Source organism: Callospermophilus lateralis, chromosome 10, assembly GCF_048772815.1.
Source record: "Callospermophilus lateralis isolate mCalLat2 chromosome 10, mCalLat2.hap1, whole genome shotgun sequence".
In the NCBI taxonomy this organism is placed as follows: domain Eukaryota; kingdom Metazoa; phylum Chordata; class Mammalia; order Rodentia; family Sciuridae; genus Callospermophilus; species Callospermophilus lateralis.
The window spans coordinates 53596616-53618974 of NC_135314.1; the positions used below are offsets into that span (position 1 = coordinate 53596616).

General features: G+C 46.6%; 1 protein-coding gene and 1 pseudogene across 1 annotated transcript; both read left to right on the forward strand.

The window, feature by feature from the left end:
* The first annotated feature begins 3161 nt into the window (after positions 1-3161).
* LOC143407826 (palmitoyltransferase ZDHHC19-like) lies at positions 3162-6308 on the forward strand. Its single transcript, XM_077110337.1, has 6 exons — positions 3162-3292; positions 3641-3762; positions 4309-4448; positions 5207-5379; positions 5832-5913; positions 6177-6308. Exons 1-6 carry the CDS (start codon positions 3162-3164, stop codon positions 6306-6308), a joined length of 780 nt encoding a protein of 259 aa, XP_076966452.1.
* A 14769-nt stretch (positions 6309-21077) lies between these two features.
* On the forward strand, positions 21078-21284 carry LOC143642209 (guanine nucleotide-binding protein G(I)/G(S)/G(O) subunit gamma-5 pseudogene; annotated as a pseudogene).
* Positions 21285-22359: the final 1075 nt, after the last annotated feature.

Consider the following 22359-nt stretch of genomic DNA (forward strand, 5'->3'; position numbering starts at 1 on the left):
TTATTGGCAGCACCCATCTCAGGCACTGATCCCATGCTCCAACTTCACTCCCTTTCTACTCAGCCCCCTGACTGCAACTCCTCCTGGAGTCACTTGCTTGGTGGTTGGTGGCAAGGACTCTGGAGCCAGACCTCATAAGTCCAAATCACAGCTCTACAACTGTCCAGCAGGGAGACCTTGGGTAGCACTTAGCCCCTGGTCACTCAATTTCCCTATCTGTAAAACAAGGAATTGTGGGTTAATTCATGTAAACCACATGGAACAGTGGTTGTACCACAAAGTGCCCTGTGTGCTGAAGACAGACCACGATATATGTTGATGTGGAAGGGGAAAAAGTACACTCATACACTGCTGGTGGGACTGCAAATTGGTGCAACCCAATCTGGAAAGCAGTATGGAGATTCCTTAGAAAACTTGGAATAGAACCACCATTTGACCCAGCTATCCCTCTCTTAGGTCTATACCTAAATGACTTAAAATCAGCATATTACAGGGACACAGCCACATCAATGTTTATAGCAGCTCAATTCACAATAGCTAAACTGTGGAAACAGCCTGGATGCCCGTCAATAGATGAATGGATAGAGAAACTGTGGTATATATACCTAATGGAATATTACTCAGCATTAAAAGAGAATAAAATTACGACATGTAATGAATGGAGTTAGAGAATATCATGCTAAATGAAGTAAGCCAATCCCCAAAATCCAAAGGCTGAATGTTCTCTCTGATAAGGAAAAATGGAGGAACTTTGATGGGGCAAAGGGGAGGCAGAGGTGAGGAGGGGGCACGGGGGTAGGAAAGATGGTGGAATGAGATGGACATCATTACCCTAGGTACATGTATGAATGCACATATGGTGTGAACGCTACATCAGGTACAACCATAGAAATGTAAATTTGTGCTGCAGTTGTGTACAATGAATTAAAATGCATGGTGCTGTCATATATATCTAATTAAAAATACAAAACAAAAAAAGAAACCCTAAGGCTAGCATGGTCTGCTCCAAAGCTCAATAGACCTGGTAGTTATGATTCTAGTACCACTCCTGACCTTTTTCCATGACCCAATGCATGTCATCCCTTCTTCTTGTGCTACAACAGAAATTGACATAAAATTTGGTGGTAGACTGTGACCCAAACATCACTTCATTCTCAGTAGAAACACAACTGACCAAGAGAAATCTGAAAAAAATATTCAACATTACTAATCATTAGAGAAATGCAATTAAAATCATAATGGGATACCCTCTCGCACCTATTAGAATGGCTATTATCAAAAAGACAAAAGAACCAGTGGCACATGCCTTAATCTCAGTAACTCAGGAGGCTGAGGCAGGAGGATTATAAATTCAAGGTAAACCTCAGCAACTTAGTGAGACCTGATCTCAAAATAAAAAGTAAAAAGGTCTCCAGATGGCTATCAGGGGTAAAGTCCCCCTGGGTTCAACCCCCATCATAAATAAAAGAAAAAGAAAGACAAAAGATTTTAAGTACTGGTCAGGATGTGGAGAAACTAGAATTCTTGTACTATGTTTGGGGGAATGTAAATTAGTACAGTCATTATGGAAATCAGTATGGGAAGTTTCTTTAAAAATTAAAAATAGTGCTCAGTTGGGAGAGTGCTTGCCTTGCATGGACAAGGCCCTGGGTTCAATCCCCAGCACCAAAAACAACAAAAACAAAGAACAAAAAACTACCCTATGGTCCAGCCAATCGGTGGATGAATGGATACAGAAAATGTGGTTTAGAAATATAAGGGGATACTCTTTAGTCTTTAAAAAAAATAAGGAAATTCTGTCATTTATGACAAATGAATGAGGCCAAAGGACGTGTTATTGGGGGAAATAGCCACGCACAGGGCAACAATCACATGATCTCACCTACATGTGGAATCTATAAAAGTTGAACTCATAGAAACAGAGAGCAGAATGGTGACTGCCAGGGGCCCAGGAGTGGCTGGGCTGTGGAGGGGGAAGATGCTGGTCCCAGGAGAACAAATTACACTTAGATGAGAGAGATGAGTTTAAGGGATCTATTGTGCAATATAATGACTACAGTTAATAATAACATACAACAGAATGAGTACAGTTGATAATGTTATCTACACTAAAAATGACTCAAAGAGTAGATTTTAAGGGTCCTCACCACAAATAAGAATATGAAGTAATGTATATGTTAAAAAGCTTGACTCAGACATTCTTCAATGTATACATGTTTCAAATTATGTTATATGCCATAAATATGTACAAATTATTATTATTATTGTTGTTATTATCATCATCATCAGGGATTGAACCTAGGATTGTTTAACCATTGAGTCACATCCCCAGCTCATTTTATTTTTGAGAGAGAATTACATCATAAATCCCACCATGGAAGTGAGTAAACTGGGAAGATATTTAATTGGTAGATTTCTACCTCCTTCCCCAAACTGGAGCTCTGTTACAACAAAAAGGAAGAAGTGGAGCTAGGATGAGCAATGAGCACTGTTGACTCCAATTAGCACTGGGCCTGAAAGGGGGATAACCATCACCAAACTTCTCCCCATGCCATCTTCACATATTTTATGGCCTCTGTATTAGCCTGCTTTCTGTTGCTCTAACAAAATACCCGAGAACAGATCATTTATAAGGAGGTAAGGTTTATTTAACTCAGAATCCAAGATTTGGCAGCTCCTGCAAGAGATCTCTGGTGAGGGTGTTCACCAGATTGCGTGGTCAGAAAACAGGGAGGGACCAATCTGGCTCTTTTTATAACAACTCCCTCTTACAGGAGCAAATGGGGGCCCATGAGAAGTCCATTACTCCCTTGAGAGGGCATCTTGCAGAGTGACTGAGTTACCTCCCACTAGGCTCACCTCTTTCAGGTTCTACCACCTCATCACTGAGGACCAACCCTCCAGCCTTTGAACCTTTGGGGACAAACCACATCACATCATCACAAGCTCCAACAAAGCTACCATCATAAGAGCAGGATGTCCCAGTCTACAACATGTGCGTATGTGGGGGCGGGGGAAGGTTGATCTCAGAAGTCACTGGAAGCAGCCAGAGCCCCCATTCCAGAACCTCTGTGATGTCACTTCTGTTGTCATGGCAGTCTGGGTGCCAACCCAGAAGAGTTCGTTGGTGGCTTCAGTCTGTGAGACTTGGTGGTCTAGCCATGGCCTCTTCACAGAGTATCACGCCCCCAAATGAACCTCCGATCGAATCCTCATGGCTGAAACCAAGCCTGTTTCCAGCTTTTAATGCAATGCTTCTTATTACGATAAGTGGCATCTACTTTGCCTTCCCGTGAGTCTCCCACGGAAGGTGTCAGTGTCTTAGACACAGAAGAGAAAATAGACAACGACAGTACAGAGGCAGGGAGGGAAGTGGAGAGAGAGGGTCAGCAGGGGAAGGAGGATATAGAGTTAGAGGGAACCCAATGTGAAAGCACAGAGGTCTGGAGTGCCTGACGCATTTAGGGAACTATGAGAGACTGGTAATGCTGGTGACATTTTGTGGAGTCTCCATGGTCTGTCTCTAACCTGGATATTTAGATCTGTCCTTAAGGCGAGTGAGTCCTACCTCAGGTGAACTAGGCCTCGTGGGGAGCTCTGGGTTTCCCCAGACTAGGACTGAGTCTGGCTCTGGTTTCAGGTGCCGGTGGCTGGCTCAGAATGGGCATTGGGAATTCAGTGTGGTGCCGGGCCTACTTTTTCTTGTGTCCTTCGGGAGCCTCATCTTCCTCAATGGGTCAGACCCAGGCATTTTACACAAAGGTAAGGCCTCAGACCCCTGGAGAAGGAGGTGGTATCCCAAGGGCTGATGCCTATAGGGGTGATTTCAAAAATGCTAACCCCCCTCAACCCCACCCCCCGACCCCGTGGCCTCAGGAGCCCTTCCCTCCATGTCATCATTACTTGGGCCCTGGCACTTCATTTCCCAAGCCACTGAAGTGTGAAAAAACAGAATCCTGGAGGTGTTCCAGTTGCTTTAGAAGGAAGGACTGGGCAGGCTGGCAAGAGAGGCCAGCAGGCTCTTCCAAACCATGCAGTTCACTCCTCCTCCTTCCCATTTTACACACGACTTCAAGCACTGATCACTATTCCAAAAGGGGAGAGCTCTGTGTAGAGCTCCTGTGGCTGGACAGCCCTTTCTCTCTGACTGCCACCCATCTGAGTGGTCAGCTTGCTCAACAGGGACCGGGATTCCCCTGCCCTCCTCCTCCCCACCCTTCTTGTTGCCCAATGATGCTATGGGGCGGCCCCAAGCAGTAGAGTGGTGGAAGGGCCTCCTGCCACTGCCCAAATCTCTTCCCCTGCCAGGCTCCTTAGAAGAGGACCCCAACATTCAATACATAGCACAAGTGAACAACACGGCCTTTCGCCTGCAGTGGTGCTCGAAGTGTTCTTTCCATCGCCCACCCCGGACCCACCACTGTCCCTTCTGTAATATCTGTGTGGAGGTAAGTACTCCTCCTTCCTGTCCACTCACCAACCCATCCCAGGGCACCTGGCCAGGACCAGGAACCTCACATCATATGTGGTCCAGGGGTGGGTATGAGACCATCTTCCCACACTGCAACAAGTGGCTCTCAGCCACTCTTGGTCACTTATATATGTTATTGCCTCCAGTTCTGCACTTGTCCTGAGACGCTGGCCTTGCTTGCACAGGTGCTGACATGCAAAGGGCACCATCTGTGCTGAGCCTGGTGGAGTCAAGGGGAGGAAAGGCAGTGACTGTCCCACTAGCTTGCTGATACTAGATACCCATAACTTTAGGCCGGCTGCTGCCCTGTTCTGGGTATCGTTGCCTGTCCACCTCTGGGTGTCCAATTGAGGGTTTCCTGGGTTCCGAGTGCTCTTCTCTCATGTGCACACCCTGCACGGGTTTCCAAGTACAGAAGGCTGACTGGGCAAGAAATTCTTCTCATCCTTACCCAGTATCTGAAAAAATACAGCTTCAGAGCTTTTCTGTATCCTGCTCAAAGTGACACCAGGCAGGTCTTGTCTCTAAAGACCTCACTCATGACAAATGACCTGATGAGCCATGGCGTCCTAACTGTGCTCTATCCATGGACGTGCTGGTTTCACCCTGGAGATGGGAGCTCACGTGCAGGGCCAAGAGCAGGAGGTCTAGGGGCTGGGTTGAGGGGGGGCCTCAAGATTTGGGGGTATTGGGCTAAGCCAAATAGACCCTCAAGGTCTGCCTTCTCTCCCCTAGGACTTTGACCACCACTGCCCGTGGGTAAACAATTGTGTAGGTCAAAGAAATTTCCGCGTATTCGTGCTGCTGCTGGTGTCCCTGTGCCTTTATCTGGTTGTTCTTCTGGCTACCAGTGTGCTTTTTCTCATTCGTACAAGACACATGCCCTTGTCGCTGGACTCAGCCATGGCGTATCCACACAGTCCCAAGGGCCCATACTGGGAAGAGAATGGGTTGTGGGGAGGGACGGACAGCCAAGGGGCAGGACAGCCAAGAGGGGGGGTTAACCGAGGGCAGGGCTGATGGTGTGGGCAGGGCTAAAGGGAGAAGCTACTTGGGAGGACCTATGAAGGTCAGGTTGAAGGCGAGTGGGGTCAGGGAGATGGGCGTGGTAGGATGGACTATGGAGTTAAGAATCTAGGGAGGCCAAGAAGTGGGGTAATGAAGGTTAAAAAGGGACAAGTGGGAGGACAGCATGGTGGGGTGAGGTTCCTCTTGGGTGTGCTGGATTAATTGTCCAGTCCAGGGAGGAAAAAGTGGGTGGGCGGGGCCAGCCGGGGCGGGGCTAATGAGGACGTGTCGGTCGTTGGGCGGGGCCAGGAGAGAACAGTTTGTCTGTTCTTCTTAGCTTGTGTATGCAAAGCATCCTAGTAGCTGTACCCGTCTTGGTACTCCTGCTTCCTGTCATTCTGCTCCTGATAATGCAGGCTGTGTCGGTGAGCAAGGTAAGCGAGTACTGCAATACCAGACGGTGCGGAGGCATCTTGCATCTTTGGGAATCCAGCACTTTCGGCTGATCTTCACTGCCCTTGGTCCTGATGGTGCCTCATGAGTCCTTCCAGACCCACCCCTTAAGATGCAGCTCAGATCTTTCCTCCCCCTGGAGCTCAGTGGTCATTCTTCCTCCTGGGTGCATTGCATGGAGAGCCTGTTATTTGAGGGATGGGTACATCCTGTGCTTGTGTTGATAAAAGAACTCTGCGATCAGAATAACACCAGCAGACACCTAGGAAAACGCTTGAGAACGGGGGTCGGTCCTGAGTGGTATAGCAGCCTGCAAGAAACTGACTTTGGCGAGGCCAGCATTGTAGAGGAGGACGTGCCACTCTTCCTGTCCTAGGTGTGATTTTGCAAAGGTGGAAGACAGGAGGGTGTTGTCTGTGAAAGGCACACCTTTGCAAAAAGGCACAGAAACCCGAAAGTAGGATGTTAAGGAAATGAGGAAGGAACGATTCTAAATCAAACCCAAGGTGGCATGGGCAATGAAGTTGACCCCGTGGGAGTCAAGATTAAAAAGCCCCTAAAAGTTGAGCGTGAAATTTAGTTTTGATGAAGTGGAAACCTGGGAGCCATGGTGGGATTTAAAAACAAAAAACAACAAAAACTCATTTATTGAGGAATAAATTAAAACTGCAAAATTCACCCTTTTAGTCTAGGATAAGGGATTTTGTCAAATGGATACTGTCCTGCATTCTCCAGCATGATCAAGTTTAGGCAGTTTCTTTACTCCAGAATATCCTTTCATTCACCTGTTGTTGTCAATCTCTCTCCCTATGTCCTTCTGGTTTTTCTTTTTTTCCAGGATCACATGTAAATGGAGTCATTGCCTTCTTTTCTCTGGCTTTATTTATTTAGGACAATGTATTTGAGATTCATCCATGTTGTTGCTCATATCAGTATTTTATTTCCTTTTATTGCTGTGTAGAAGCGTATGGATGCCCTATAGATTGTTTATACATTCACCAAACGAAGGATTTTTTACATTATATCTAGTTTTTGCCAGTATTTTTGTTTGTTTTGTTTTGTTTTTTTCATACTAGAAATTGAACCCGGGGGTGTTTAATCACTGAGCCACATTCCTAGCACCCCTCCCATTATGCTTTAAAACATTTTTTTTTTTTTTTTAATTTTGAGACAGGGTCTCACTAAGTTGCTTAGCGCATCACTAAGTTGCTGAGGCTGACTTTGAACTTGCCATCCTCTTGCTTCAGGCTCCCAAGCCTCTGGGATTATAGGTGTGGGCCACTATGCCCAGCTAGTTTGGGGTAGTTATAAATAAAGCTGCCCCAAACATTGATGCACAGGCATGTGAACATAAGTTTTCATTTTTGTTGAATAAATTCTTAGGGGTGGCATTGCTGAGTCATAAGGTAAACACGTGTGGAACTTTGTAGGAAATTGCCAAATTTGTCTTCCAAAACAACTGTAAGGTTTCTAAATTCTACCAGCAATGTTTGGGAATTCCAGTTGCTTCACATCCTCACCAACATTTCACACTTTTTTTTTTCAAATATCTTTTAGGTATCAGTTGACCTTTCATTTATTTATATGCAGTGCTAAGAATCGAATTCAGTGCCTCACACACACTAGGCAAGCATTCTACCACTGAGCCACAACCCCAGCCCCTCACACTGTCCTTTGTTATTTGGTTTTGTCTTTTAATCAAACCTGTCTTATTAGATGAGTTGTAGTATTTCATTAAGGTTCCAGGTTGTGTTTTCCTAATGAGTAATGATGTTGAGCCTATTTTCATGTCTGTTTGGCCATCAGTGGGTCTTTGGTAAAATGTTTACTCCTGGCAGGGCACGGTGGCGCACACCTGTAATCCCAGCAGCTTGGGAGGCTGAGACAGGAGGATTCCGAGTTCAAAACCAGCCTCAGCAAAGCGAGGCACTAAGCAACTCTGTGAGACCCTGTTTCTAATAAAATACAAAAAAATTGGACTGGGGATGTGGCTCAGTGGTTGAGTGCCCCTATATTCAATCCGTGGTACCCACTCCCCCAAAAAGCGTTTACTCCAATCTTTTGCCCATTTGAAAAAACGGTTGTTTTCTTATTGAGTTTTAAGAGTTTTCTACATCAGATTCAGATCTAGGTTTTGCAAATCTCTTCTTGCAATCTGTGACTTGTCATTCCATTTTCTTCATAGCATTTTCCCAAGAGCAGGAGTCCTTAGTGTTGTTTTTCTAGGACTAGGGATTGAATCAGGGGTGCTCAACCACTGAGTTCTCCCTCAGCATTTTGTGGCTGTTGTACATTCTACATAGAAAATTGTCATCTGTGAAGAACAGTTTCATTACCTTCTTTCCAATCTGTGTATCTTTATTGCTTTTTCTTTTTAGTGTTGAATAGGAATGACAGGGGTGGGCATCTCTGCCCTGGCATTCCTTTAGTATGGCAATCTCTTGACTAAAGGCTCTTTCAGTAAGACTGGTGGGCAGCATCAGTGGGGGAGGGGACGCTGCAGACCCCGAGACAGTGAACAGACAGAGGAGCCTACCTGCTCATCACCTCCCATCCTTTTAGTCACCAGCCCACCACTGCCATATCTGGTCCTTCTCCCACCTGAGACTCTGTGCTTGGCCCTTATTCATCAGCCCTGCCTTGCCTTGACCTTTACTGCTTTGTGTACTGAAGGCCTTCAGCCCAGATTTTCCTGGGCCATGTGATTTTTGACTAGGAAACTATGATTGGGCCTCCCCACTGCCCCTGTCCTCCCAGATAGTGAAATTCAATTAAGGCATAATTTTAGAAAAAATGAGAGGTGGGGAAATGAAATGGGAGTGGGGTGGTGACATTGTCTTTGGAGCAATTGAGCAGCACAAGGAAGAGTTTAAAAGGTATCTGAAAGGGGCTGGGGTTGTAGCTCAGTGGCAGAGAACTTGCCTAGCATGTGTGAGGCACTGAGTTTGATCCTCAGCACCCCATTCAAATTAAAAAAATAATAAGGTCTATCAACAACTAAAAAATATTTTTTAAAAAAGGGGGGTATGTGGAAGGATGAGGTAAGAGGACAGGTGTGGCCAATGGAGACAGAACAAGGATCTTGCACAGGGAGGCACAACATGATGAGGAGCCCTGAGAAGGCAGGAGAAAGGAGTGCAGTGTCAGCATTGTCTGGGGAGAGCTGCTCACAAGTGGGTCGAGGGAGGTCACTCTTCCTAGGAGCCTAGGAAGGCAGGAGGCCCTGGGTCACTCTTGGGCTCCCCTGCCCTTAGAATCTTGCTCCAGGCCTGGGCTGAGCCCTGGCTTAGCTGACTGACTTAGGAAGAGTCACTGGGAGATGGCCTTGCCCAGTCCTGCTGATTCTGAGCTCCTCTTCCCATCCCCATCTCCCTCCAGGGCAAATCCCTCCGGAACAACAACCCCTTCGACCAGGGCTGTGCCAACAACTGGTATTTGACCATTTGTATGCCAGTGGGACCCAAGTGAGTTGGTAAACTGAAGGCTCAAGTGGTGGACCTCTGGGGCTGGTGGGAGTGGGGTGAGATAAAGCTGGGTCTTCTTCCTTGGTCCCTGACCACAGCTCCCAGGCCCTGTCACCCATTGTCCTTTCCTTTGGGGTTTACTCCAGGGCACTCTGGGAGCCTCTGGGAACGTCCCCATTCATTGCCCTTCTAGGTTCTTGCCCTAAGAAATGGGGTAGAGGGGAAATGCAGCTGGGATGAGACTCCTGGCTGGGAACCCTGGGCTCTGTGCTTTCCAAGCTGAGGGTGAGGGTGGTCAGGGGGACCAGGCCAAGGTGGGTATGACTCCCTGCATTTGGTCTATCACGCCCCAGGTACATGTCTACAGCTACTTGGATGCAGCAGGAGGAAGGCACGGAGTGGGACCCTGAGCAAGGGGACCCAGTGCACACACGGTTCTCACCACAATATTCCCGTCAACACCGTCCCACAGAGCTCCCTGGGCCCACATCTCCATCACATGGGCAGGGCCCCCCAGGGAGTGGCGAGGCTGCAGCTTTACAGGAGGTGAGGAATAGTGGGTTTGCATTGGGAGAGGGATGTCTGTGGGTCACACATGTGTTGGGGGAGGCTCCTGAGGTTGGGCTGGCCCTGAAGCTGAAGCACATGGAGCTTAAGGAACGGAAATATGAACCTGAGTGTGCGGGTTCCAGGTTTCAGAGCACTCCCAGGTGTTGCTCAATAGACAAAGAGAAAAGACTGCACCACTAATTTGCTAGTTGGCCTTGGCCAGTCCCTTACCTTTCTAGGCCTCAGTTTCCTCAGTTATTAATGAGGACTGAGACTAGTCATTTATGTTTTAAAGGAGATTCTTTTTGGGGGGGAGGGGGGACAGGGAATTGAACTCAGGGCACTCGACCCCTGAGCCAAATCCCCAGCCCTATTTTGTATTTTATTTAGAGACAGGTTCTCACTAAGTTACTTAGTGCCTCACTTTTGCTGAGGCTGGCTTTGAACTTGTGATCCTCCTGCCTCAGCCTCCCAGGCCACTAGAATTATCGTCATGTGCCACTGTGCCTGGCTCTTTTTTTTTTTTTTTTTTAATGGAAATTTATACTTGAAATCCCATGTGAAATATATGAAGTGGAGCATTAGGAGTGCAGTAGGGTAGATAACCCATGGTGCCCCCCAAGGGCCCTTGCATTACTTGGGGTACCAACCCTCTCCTTTGTCCTGCCTCCTGGGGCCCAGAGCCATGACTGTGAACTGCAGGGTAGGGGCTAGAAAGAACACCCATGTATTGACTTATGTGTTTAGATTTCCATCAGCCCGATGCCGCAGCAAAAAGCCCACAGAGAAGGCTTGGCCTCCCATCCACGAGCCTCTCACTCACCCATTCACACTGCTGGATACCAGGACATCTGAACTTCATCTTCTGAGCCTCCATGTGGAGACCTCTCGTAGCTGAGCCCTCAATCACTCCCCTATTGGGAGTGCTAAGACTTCCATTCCTGTTGTACATTTGTAAATAGTTTTTACTTCTTCCTATGGCTGCTCTGTCTGTTTGTTCCTGGTTTAGAGAAGCGGTGTTTCCTGGGGATGTAGGGAGGCTCTGAGGGGTTGGAACAAAGCCCTCTTGGAAGGGAAAGATCCTTGCTCTCTGGAGACCCAAGCTAGGGAACCAACATTGTCTAGCTCATTGACCTTGAGCAAGTCACTTGTCATTTCTCTCATCTTTAAAATGTGGCAACAGTAATAGTCACAGTGACTGACCTGGCTGGCTTCCTGGCAAGGGCTGGAGATGAGAGGAGAGAAAACCCCCAGCTAGCACTAGGGATGGAACAAGCCCTGCCCTGCAGCATCCCTGTCTGACTACAGGGGGTGCCTGCTGCCCAGGAATTTGAAAACCAAGTCTGGCCCAGCCCTCTAGTTGGAGGTGAGCCAGCCTGAGTCAGTCTGGAGCCCCCTCCTGGCCGCCTCCTCCCCAGATGTGGGAGGGTGGGGGCATTCATCCTGCATCTCTCCTGCAACTGTGTCCCACCCTGGTCCCTTCCTCCTGGGGTGCATCAGGTGCTGGTTCTGGTCCTGTCCCTGGGGTAGACTCAGGTCTTTTGAGTCTGCAGGCCCCAGAGTGTTGGGCAGGGGGCACATCAAACCGTGTGTCTGTTAGTCTCCAGAGTGTGATCTTGGGACTGGGAATAATATCACCTTTGTAGTAGGTTGTTGGAGGAGGAGGTGAGGTGTTTCATCTAGTGCACAGCAGGCAAGCAATGAATGCAGCTGGAATGATTTATGGTTATTTTCTCCACTAGTTGGGCGACCCGACCATGTCAGAATTTCCAGAGTACTATTAGTGGTTGTGGGGCTCTCTGAATTTGTATCAAGGACCCCATATCATCTTGCCACATGAAGCATCAGGACAGACAAACTATACTGCTTCTTTCCATACTTGTATCTGGGTGAAACCATCTTGTGTGACAAAGGTGGAGGCAAAAGGATGTCACCCAAGGGGTCAGATGCATGTCCCCTAGGGTGTGTGTGTGTGTGTGTGTGAGAGAGAGAGAGAGAGAGTATGCACATGTTTGGTATGAGCTCATCCTCGGGGGTTTGTTCGCCCAGCCCCTTATCCTTTCTGACCAACTTTAGGAGGTGGGTGACCTATGATGCAGGATGTGTTTCCAAGTCTCCAGACTACAAAGTCCCACCACAAGGCTGCTCTTCCCTCTTCCTTTCCTCCTACACCTCTCCTGGGAATCCCCGGCCCAGCCCCATCCGCCTGCCCTGGCTTGAACTCCAACTCTTCTCATCCCCTTTCCCTGCCCAATATCTGTCTCCCTGGTCTCAAGTCCCTTTGGGGCTTAAGGCTTTTCTCAAATCTTATTCCTGCTCACTTCCTCTGTCTGGGAAGCCCAAGTTCATGGGCACATGGCAGAGAAGGAGGGGAGGAGTCCCTGTGCCCAGGTTTTAGTGCCTGTGAACCTGTGTGTGCAGGAGGGATGGCTCAACCCTGCTGACCATCAGGGGGAAAGGCCAAGTGGGGAAGCCAGAGGCTCCCAAGCTCATTCCCAAAGGACAGCCCCCCCAATAAACTGGATCTGAGTGAGGGAGGAGAGAGGTGGTCCAGGAGCCTGGGCCAAGGCCTGGATGTGCATCATGGAACTGCCTGGGAGGGGGAGTGCTGGAGGGAGTCCAGCTCCATGGGGGGCCGAGAAGGCCAGGCCCCAGTCTCTGAGGAGTTCATGCTGCCTCCTCCAGCCCCGCTGGCTGTCCCCCTGCCATCCTGCCTATCCCCCTGCCATCCTGCCTGGTTCAGATCTGCACTCATTGGCTCCCTGCCTTCAGGTATACAGGGCCTCACTCACTCTCAAGCAAGGGCCTTTTAAGTCCTAAGCTAGATGTGAGACATCTCCTTGACAATCTGGTCCTCAGTTTCCCCACTAGGGAAGGATGTAATTTCCCTCAGATTCTCAAAAGAGGACATGGCCTATCCAAAGGCAAAGACTTCCTGCTCTGGGATGAAGATTTTAGGTGTGTCCGCCCCCTGCCCCCAGCCTAGGATTCCTAGGATTTCCTTAAGAAAGATCCTTGGATCAGGCTCACTGCTTCTTGAGCGTTAAGTGGGACATAGAACATCCCTTCCTTTGACGTCCTCCACCATACCCTCTACCCTAAGCCTTGGGCCAGTCTTGTGACTCCTTGCCAAGTTGAGAGGCCCCAACTGGGCTGCACCCCCTTCCCTTTTTGCCCCCTTCTCATTTCTGCTGAATGTGCCCTTGATTCTCAGACATGCCCCACCCAATCCTTGGTTCATGGATAAGGCAAGGGGTGTTATAAGGGCCCAGTTATGGGGCCCACTGTCCACATACCCAGGAAACTCTGCCATCCCTGGGCCAGTGCCAAGAAATGGCCCCCACGCCTGCAGGGCTACCAGGTGCCCACAAGCTCCTAGAACCGTAATGCCAGATTCGTGGGACCCCAATAGACCTCCAGGAGCCGAATCTGATGCAATTGCACAAGAGTCTTTATTGCAGGCTCGAGCCTGGACTCTTAACCGTTTACAACGCAGCGGTCCTGAGTAGTGAGTCCCAACCCTTAGCTCAGTGAGGATTTATAGGTTTTGGGGGGATACGCTATGCATCACAACATCACACAGCAAATCATTTTATACCGCGGGAAAATCAAACAACAATTCTTAACATTGATGAGCACATTCACTGGCGGGAACAAGTTGGGTAAGGGTAGTTGGTGAATTCAAATGGTGGATATATTTGAACTGATTGGTTTAGGCCCGGAAGGGTTGCAAGAGTCTATATGCCAAACTGCAGGGTTGCCTAATCATGTTATACATCACGGAAACTACTGGGAGGTCACCTGACATTTCAGATATTTTTCCTGTCTCATGCTGATTGGTGGTTGCTAGCGGGTTGCTATGGGTCCTCACCTAGGGTAACTGAGTCAGGGGCACCTAGCACCGCAGATCCCTTTTGTTAAACAACTCAGCAGGGTGGGTATGTGCCTAAGAGCCTTCTGTGGGTTTTTCCAAGGACAAGAGTCATGCTCCCTCCCTCTGGACAGGCCTTGAGGTAGAAGCTGGTTTCTCAAAAATGGAGTGACATCAGTTTCTCAGAACCTGGGATGGAGAGCCTAGCATCTCCAGACCTTTCCTCATGGGCCTCTTGGGAAGTCAGGGCATATAGGATGAGACTCAACCTAGTCACCCAGCTCTGCCGCCAACTAATGTGCCACAGGAGAATCTGTCTTCCCTTTGCTCAGACTTGAAGTCCTCAAGATAATCATAGATACCACACTGAGGGTCACAGACTCTTAAGTCTTTAGGGAGGGAAGGGACTCAGGGCTACCTCATCCAGCTGTCTGCCAACCCCAGTTTCGCAGATGGGGCTCTGGGACCTGCAGAGGGAAGAGTTTGCCCAAGATAACCTGATGGCATCAGCCTGATGGCTTTCTCTGGTTCCCAGGGGACCACTCTCATTCCTGCTTCCAGGGCCGTTCCAGCAGGGGAAGGGCTTGGGCAGTGACCACAGGGCCCCACTCTCTAGGCAAACTTAGAGCTGGCAGTGAAGTTCAGCACAGGGCTGTCTGCTGACAAGGCGGCCAGTTTGAACCCCTCTCCAACCCTGCACTGTGCCCATAGTGCTCCTGCTGCCTCTGGCTCAGCCCTGTCCTGCTCTGCCTGACGGCCCCACCCAAGAAGGCCCTGCAAGTGGCTGAGGGTGAGGCAAGGCTAGGACCCCTGGGGCAGAGGAGCTGGTTGTCTGAGGAAGTGGGGGTGTCCTGCCTCTTTTACACACTTTAGAATTCCTTTGTTCTCATGCCTTCTCTTCCCCACAACCTGCTTACTTGACCTAAAAGATGGAGTGATCCAAGGGCCAGAAGGAAGTCAACCAGGGGTGCTGGCAAGAAGGGAGCAGCCTAGGAGGCATTCATTAACAGCCCCTACAACTCCCTGCAGGGAGGAATAATCCCTGGAGGCTGGTAACCTTGGCAACAGGTGGAAAAGGGGAAGTGCTCTAGAGGTATTAACATTTTATTACTTTTCCTTTCAAACCAGCCCCCATCTTTCTTTTTTTTTTTTTTTTTTTTTAAAGAGAGAGAGAGAGAGAGAATTTTAATATTTATTCTTTAGTTTTCGGCAGACACAGCATCTTTGTTTGTACGTGGTGCTGAGGATCGAACCCGGGCCGCACACATGCCAGGCGAGCGTGCTACCGCTTGAGCCACATCCCCAGCCCAGCCCCCATCTTTCTGATCTGACCCCTTACTTATTACTTGCACTGTCCTTTTGTCCCCACCAACAACACTTTCTGAACATGTGTCCTATGAAGACAATGAAATTTGATTCCACGTGTACAGACCACTGATTACTTCAATTTTCCTTACTTCCAATCACCTCTCCCCGTACCTTCGACCTCCCTGCTTCTTTATCATAAATATCCCTAAACCTTATGGGGGAGAGATCTGAGACTTGATCTGTCTTCTGGCTTGGCTGCCTCCTAAATAAACCTTTTCTCTTTTGCAAAACTGGTCATTTTGAGATAGTAATTTGGGAAGACAGAGAGACACACTAAGTGTCAAAAGAAGCACCATAAACCACTAAATGTGAAAGGCTCCCTCCAACAGTTGCAACTTTGAGGGCAATGTGCAAGCGAGGGTGTGAAATTGTGTAGCTCTACCCTGCCTCCACCTCTAGACCAGCCCCTAGCTATCCTCCCTCTGCAAATACTAACACCCCATACCAACAGGTTGCTGTCTGTCTCTCTGGAGATAGCCTGCTTTACCCCAAAGGGGTCTCTCTCTTAAGATAAGCCCCCATTCTTCCTTGAATATGTATCTACTTCACAAATAAACCTCTGTCTCTGCCTTTGACTGGTGCATGGTAAAATTCTTTTCGGTCATGTCTGCAAGAACCCTGCTGGCCCTGAGTCAAGTTCTCCCTTTCTCTGGAAACTCCTCAGACCATTCTTTAGAGAAATATCTTCTCCTGTGACCAGTTCAGTGATTGGCATGCCATCTATGGGAGGCGGGTGGCCAGGACCATGCCTGATTCAGTAACTGACTGTCATGGAGAAGAGATCTCTCCCAAGAAGGGTCCAAAGAGTTCCCAGAGGGAACTCAGGGCAGCAAAGAATTTCAGCATGAGTCTGGCAAAGGCAGAGACAAAGGTTTATTTAGAAAGTAGATACACATTTAAGGGAGAATGCCATCTGTCTCGAGAGTGAGAAGCCCCTCCTTGAGTTGGAGGTCCAACATTTGTAGAAGGGCCATAGTCAGGGACAGGACTGGAGGTGGAAACAGGGTGGAGCTGCACAATTGTAAGCTCAGTTTTCCCTGAGTTTAGTATTTCCCTCATTTTACAAGGACACGAGCCAAGAGCCTGTCAAGATTTTAACACAGTGACTCCCACTGCTTGCCCGTTCTCAAGCCTGTCTCTTTTGTCTAAAGAAAACACAGAGACCAAGCTAGAATTTCATAGGACCAAGCCCATGGGGAAAGGGCTGAGAAAGGATGCAGGTTTGGGGTTTGGGGAGGGAATACTGAGGAGATAGCTCTGGCTGTCTCCCTATTCATGGCTGTACCTACTCCCTTTCTTGCAGTTTTGGAGAGAATACAGGTATGGGGGGAAGGCTGCAAAAGGGGTGGGGGGAGGCTTTCTTTTCGCCCCAGTGGTATCTGAAGAGCCAAAGTGGGCAGCAGGCCAGAAGCTGACTCTCTTGCCTAGCTGACTCACAGTTTTTATTATTTGATTGCTTGTTTTCTTTTGTCTGACTATACCTACCCTCAATTTTGCCTAAACACACACACTGGCTTATTAATTTAGCAGGCATATGCTGAATACCCACCAGTGACAAGAGTAAGATATGACCCTGTGCTCATTGTTCACAGACCTAGAAAGGGAGATGGACACTTAAAGAGTTAGTAAAAAAGATGAAAAGTGCCAAAACAAGTAGGACTGTCTGTGAATGTATTAATCATACCTTTATATTCTGCTTTTTGTTGTTATTGTTGTAGTTTTTAAATAAGGGACTGCTTCTTTGGGGTTAGCCAATTCCTAAAGATAGTAAAAAACTGCCCAAGTCACACCTCTTATATGCATACCAACCACTCCAGGGGGCCTACACTTCTAACCTCTTCTTTTAGCAAGCTCTTAGTGTTCCCTTTACCTAATTGTCCCAGGGCCAGGTACCAGATTGCAAGAGACATTCCTAAATGCTGCAGCCTGTTGGAGTTAGCCAAACCAAACAATTCAAAATTTATGCCCCTTTACCCAGTCCTTCACTTGGAAACCACAATAAAGGCTCTGACCTTGTTTTCTGACTGACCTGGTATTTCCCTGTGTGCTCCCCATTCACAGCCTGCAGTGCCTTCTGTTTGTAGGGATCAGTGGCATAAGTCCCTTCTTCCTTCATGACAGTACTTTCTTTGTCTATGTGATTTAACACACATTTCAAACAATCCTGGGGTTGGGTATGATGTTGCATACCAGTAATCCCAGCAGTTCAGTAGGCTGAGACAGGAAGATAACAAGTTCAAAGCCACCTCAGCAATTTAGCAAGGCCCTGTCTCAAAATGAAAAATTAAAAAAAAGGCTGGGGATGTATGATGTACTCAATGATTAAGTGCCCTTGGGCTCAATCCATGGTGTCAAAACAAACAAGGAAAAAAAAAAAAAAAAAAACAACCACCACCATTTCTGGTTACACTTAAAACAGTGAATACCTATATCTCCCCTACTATTTTGTTTAGTATAAACAAACACAACTAGATAAGAGTTTGTTCCCCACATGGGTTCTGTTTTATCATTCTCAGAGCAAAGAGTCTACTTATTTGTTTATGAACTATCTTAGTATTCCTGGGATGCTAAAATAATAAATAACAAATTTATTCCTCACAGTTCTGGGGACTGGAAAATGTAAGGTCATGGTACCAGCTTTCCTGATTCATAAATAACTTCCTGCTGTGTCCTCACTTGCTGAAAGGGGCAGATAAGCCCCCTTGGCTTGTTTTGAAGAACACTATCCCATTTTTAAAGATAGTAATCGCTGGCAATAGGCATGCACTGTATACAGGAATATAGGGCTCTGCCCTCATGACTTCTTCATCTCCCATAGGTCCCACTTCCTGATGCCATCACCTTGGAGGCTTAGAAATTCAACATATGAATTTGGGGGTTGGGAGTAGGAATACAAATATTCAGACCATAGTAAGAATTTTTGTTTAAGAAACTGGGTGGGGGCCTGGGGCTGTAGCTCAGTGGTAGAGCACTTGCCTCACACGTGTGAGGCACTGGATTTGATCCTCAGCACCACATTAAAAAATAAATTCATAAACAAAAATATTGTGTCCATCTACAACTGAAAAAAAAAAAAAAAAGAAAGAAAGAAAGAAAGAGGGGCTGGGGATGTGGCTCAAGTGGTAGCGTGCTCACCTGGCATGCGCGCTCCCCTGGGTTCGATCCTCAGCACCACATACAAATAAAGATGTTGTGTCCGACGGAAAAAAAACTATAAAATAGATATCAAAAAATTCTCTCTCTCTCTCTCTCTCTTTAAAAAAAGAAAGAAAGAAACTGGGTGGGATTTGGAGGCGGTTGCTGGGGAAGTTTGAGGAATTAGGAATATCCTATATGTAACGAATTCTTAGTAAGTTTCAAACAAAAACCAGGTAGTCTGACAACTTCTGAATATCAAAGAAAACTATCCATTTCTAGAACTTCAATTGCCAGGCTCCTCTGTGTTTGCAAAGTATCTTTACAGTTAATCTGTCATTACTCACATTACTGATAATAGTTGAGAGATGCTATAAGACTCACTTGGCTTGAAATACCTTGGCCAATAACCTGGGTTTCCTCCCACTCTATTTGGTATAAAATGCCTAGTAATAGCCTCGATCAAAGGGTAATTTAAGTTATCTGGCAGGGGAGAAATGTCTCTCTTTGATGATTTGCAGCTGTTGGAGATTTCTAGTAACTAGCTTGTCATAGAAATTTGGGGATGTTTCTCAAGAAATATCAGCTTAGAGGGCTGGGGTTGTGGCTCAGTGGTAAAGCGCTCACCTAGCATGCAGAAGGCACTGGGTTCCATCTTCAGCACTACATAAGTGTAAAATGAAGATATTGTGTCCACCTAAAACTAAGAAATAAACATTTTTTTTTAAAAAAGAAATATCAGCTTAGGGTTTAATTCTGCTAATTCTGGGTATTCTTAGATGACCCCTAAAGCTCAAGTGTTGAAGAGTTGGTCCCCAATGCAGCAGTGTTCAAAGATGGGGGTCTTTGAGAACTGATTAAATCACCAGGGCTCTGACTTCAACAATGCATTCATTCATTTATGGTTCAGAGTTTACTGGGTTTTGAGTGAGAGGCTTTGTTATAAAAGCAAATTCTCCTTTGCTTCCTAGGCACCACGAAGTCAATAGCTTTGGTCTACCACATGCTCCCTCGGTGATGTTCTGCCTCACTATAGGCCTAAAAGCAACAGAATCAGCTAATCATGGAATGAAACCTCTGAAACTATAACCCAAATATAAATCTTTTCTCCTTACTAGTTGTATATCTTAAGTATTTTGTCAGTGACACAAAGCTGATCAAAAAACTGAATTCCAATCTTTTCCTTGGACATATTGCCACAAATCAGTTTGGATAATCACTTTGGCAGACACTGAGACTGACTGGGGCAGGATAGGTGTTCAATAAAATTTATTGCATATTCAGTTGAATGAATAGAAGCTTTACTGCATCAGTTCCAGCTGTGATTTGCATAGAACAGGGACCAACTCTAGTTATACAAAGCAAATAGAGAAATTCCTGGAAGGGTATCAGGAGTTCATAGAATTAAGGCAGTTATCTGGCGTGCGGCAAATTGCAGAATCAAGGCAGTTCCAGGGAGCTGGCACAAATCCACAGGTTCATGAATAATCTGGCCCTAGAATTGCCATTAGCCCCACCTCCAGCATCCCTTCTGATCCAAGATTCAAATTCCTGGGACTTTAATGGTCTAAATTACCTGTTTGAAATAATTAACCCAAAGGAGATAAAAGAAGGGTCTTCAACTCCCAAGATGGGAGGCTGCAATGGAAGACACATACTAAGAATTGTTCCAATAAAGCCTTCACACAATAAGAAAAATTTCAAAAAAGAATATGGTGGTAATAGAAGAGGGGAATTAGATATTGCACTGTGAAGAAAAACAATAGTCATTCACATTGATACTAAAAGAGAGATGGGCTGGGTGGGGGGGTGGTTACTGGTAAAGGAGGAAATACAAGGGTGTAGTTTCAGAAGAAGGAGAAAGTGACCATCACAGTCCTCATGTAACTGGCCAGACAGCTATAAGAACCTGGACAATGGGGAACAGAAAATAGGTATTTCATGGAGTTGCCAGGCTAACATAGGAGCTGAACAAATATTTGTTCATTGAATTCACAACAAAATGGAAACCTAAAACATGCTATTTAGATACAAGGAACTGAGTTTCCTTCTGTTAGCTCAGTGGGGAATGTGTCCCCATAGACAGTGACTCATCCTTAGAACCAGTTGAGACTTCCCATTTACTCTTAGGGCCTTATCAAAGATACTGGGTTATCTTCTGCCTTCTGTGTCAGAAGCATGGGGTCTCCATGAAGTTAGCCTTGGGCTTTCCCAGACTTCAGCTACACTGGAATGACTGCTTTCATGCTCCCAAGAGACATGCTTCTCTTTCTGGGATTTCAGATAAAGAATCAGCCCTTAACCAGGTGAATGAGAAGTAATACTCCATTTATGCATGTTGTGTCAAAATGCATTCTACTGTCATGTTGAATAGAACAAATTAAAAAAAAAAAAAGAATCAGCCCTTAATTCCTAGCAATTATTTATCTCTTTTTCTATAAGAATCTCTTTTCTAGCCAATCGCAGTGGTGCACAGCCAGTAAGCCCAGTGGCTCGGGAGTCTGAGACAGGAGGATTGTGAGTTCAAAGCCAGCCTCAGCAATGGCGAGGTGCTAAGCAACTCGTGAGACCCTGTCTCTAAAGAAAATACAAAAAAGGGCTGGGGATGTGACTCTGTGGTCAAGTGCCCTGAGTTCAATCCACAGCCCCCCCCTCAAAAAAAGAATCTTCTCTGCTGCATGCTGCCCAGTCATCTGGCCCAGCTGATGGTGACCTGTGGACCCTCTGACAGAAGAGTCACCTGGCCCTCGAATGCACCATGTCTGGTTCCTCCAGCGTTGACACTATGAAGGAGGTGGTTCAGCAGCTCTGGCTGGAGGCCGGACTCAACCACATGAAGGTTTCCCAGGCAGTTGCAGACTTGAAAAAATTTTGTCTGCAGAATGCTCACCATGATCCCCTACTGACTGGAGTATCTTCATGTACAAGTTCCTTCAGACCCCAGAAAGTCTATTCCTTTTTGTAGTCATCTTTCTGAGGTTTCCCAAACCCACTGCTCAAGAACCAGTGAATATTCAAGAGAGCTTAATTTGAAGCCTGTACAAAAAATTTCCCTGTAACACATGTACCATAATATAATCTTCTACTTTTGTCAATCCTTAACATCTACCTCTCTGAATTTTCATGAATTTCTATTTCACAAGGGTAATTATTTTATATACACGGGCAGCAACATACAATAAAATATTTATTAATTTTTAGTACCGGGGATTGAACTCAAGGGCATTCAACCACTGAGCCACATCCCCAGCCCTATTTTGTGTTTTATTTAGAGACAGGATCTCACTGAGTTGTTTAGTGCCTTGCTTTTGCTGAGGCTGGCTTTGAACTCTCGATTCTCTTGTCTCAGTCTCCCAGGCTGCTAGGATTACAGGCACGTGCCACTGCACCTGGCTCAAAATACTTGGTATGAAAAAAAACAAAAAAGAAAAAACTTTCTTCTTCCTCTTGCAGAGAAGCCACATAACCCAGATATTGAATCCTGGTGTACTATAAATCTGGATTTCAATCTTAGGTCTTTCCCATATTTGCTGGTTGTCTCATCTTGTTGAATATGACCAGTGCCAGTTCATTACTCTGCGAAACTCCTGTCCTACAGGAATTTTGAGTGAAAATATACTTAAAGTTCCAGACACATAAAATACTGTATTTCTCATGATACCCAGCCATTAGGTCGTGTCCAAAAGATAGACCTATTAAAAATAATGCTCAAGGGCTGGGGATGTACCTCAGTGATAAATTGGTTGCTTGCATGAGGCCCTGGGTTCAATTCCCAGCATTGAAAACAAAAAGAAAAGTTCAAGATACCACCTCCCCTCACCCAAAAAGAATATGTTAGACAGGTGTGGTGGCACCTGTGGTCCCAGTGGCTTTGGAGGATGAGGCAGGAGAACTGTGGGTTCAAAGCCAGCCTTAGCAACTTAGTGAGGCCTTAAGAAACTCAGTGAGACTCTGTCTCTAAATAAAATACAAAAACATGCTGGGGATGTTGCTCAGTGGCTAAGCACGCCTGGGTTCAATTCCCAGTACCAAAAAAAAAA

Bases quoted from the DNA above. Each gene is read 5' to 3' on its own strand.
- LOC143407826 (XM_077110337.1), top strand. From the start codon at position 3,162: ATGGCCTCTTCACAGAGTATCACGCCCCCAAATGAACCTCCGATCGAA. The intron at 4,449-5,206 runs GTAAGTACTCCT...TCTCTCCCCTAG, and splicing joins TCTGTAATATCTGTGTGGAG to GACTTTGACCACCACTGCCC. The intron at 5,914-6,176 runs GTAAGCGAGTAC...CTCTGCGATCAG, and splicing joins AGGCTGTGTCGGTGAGCAAG to AATAACACCAGCAGACACCT.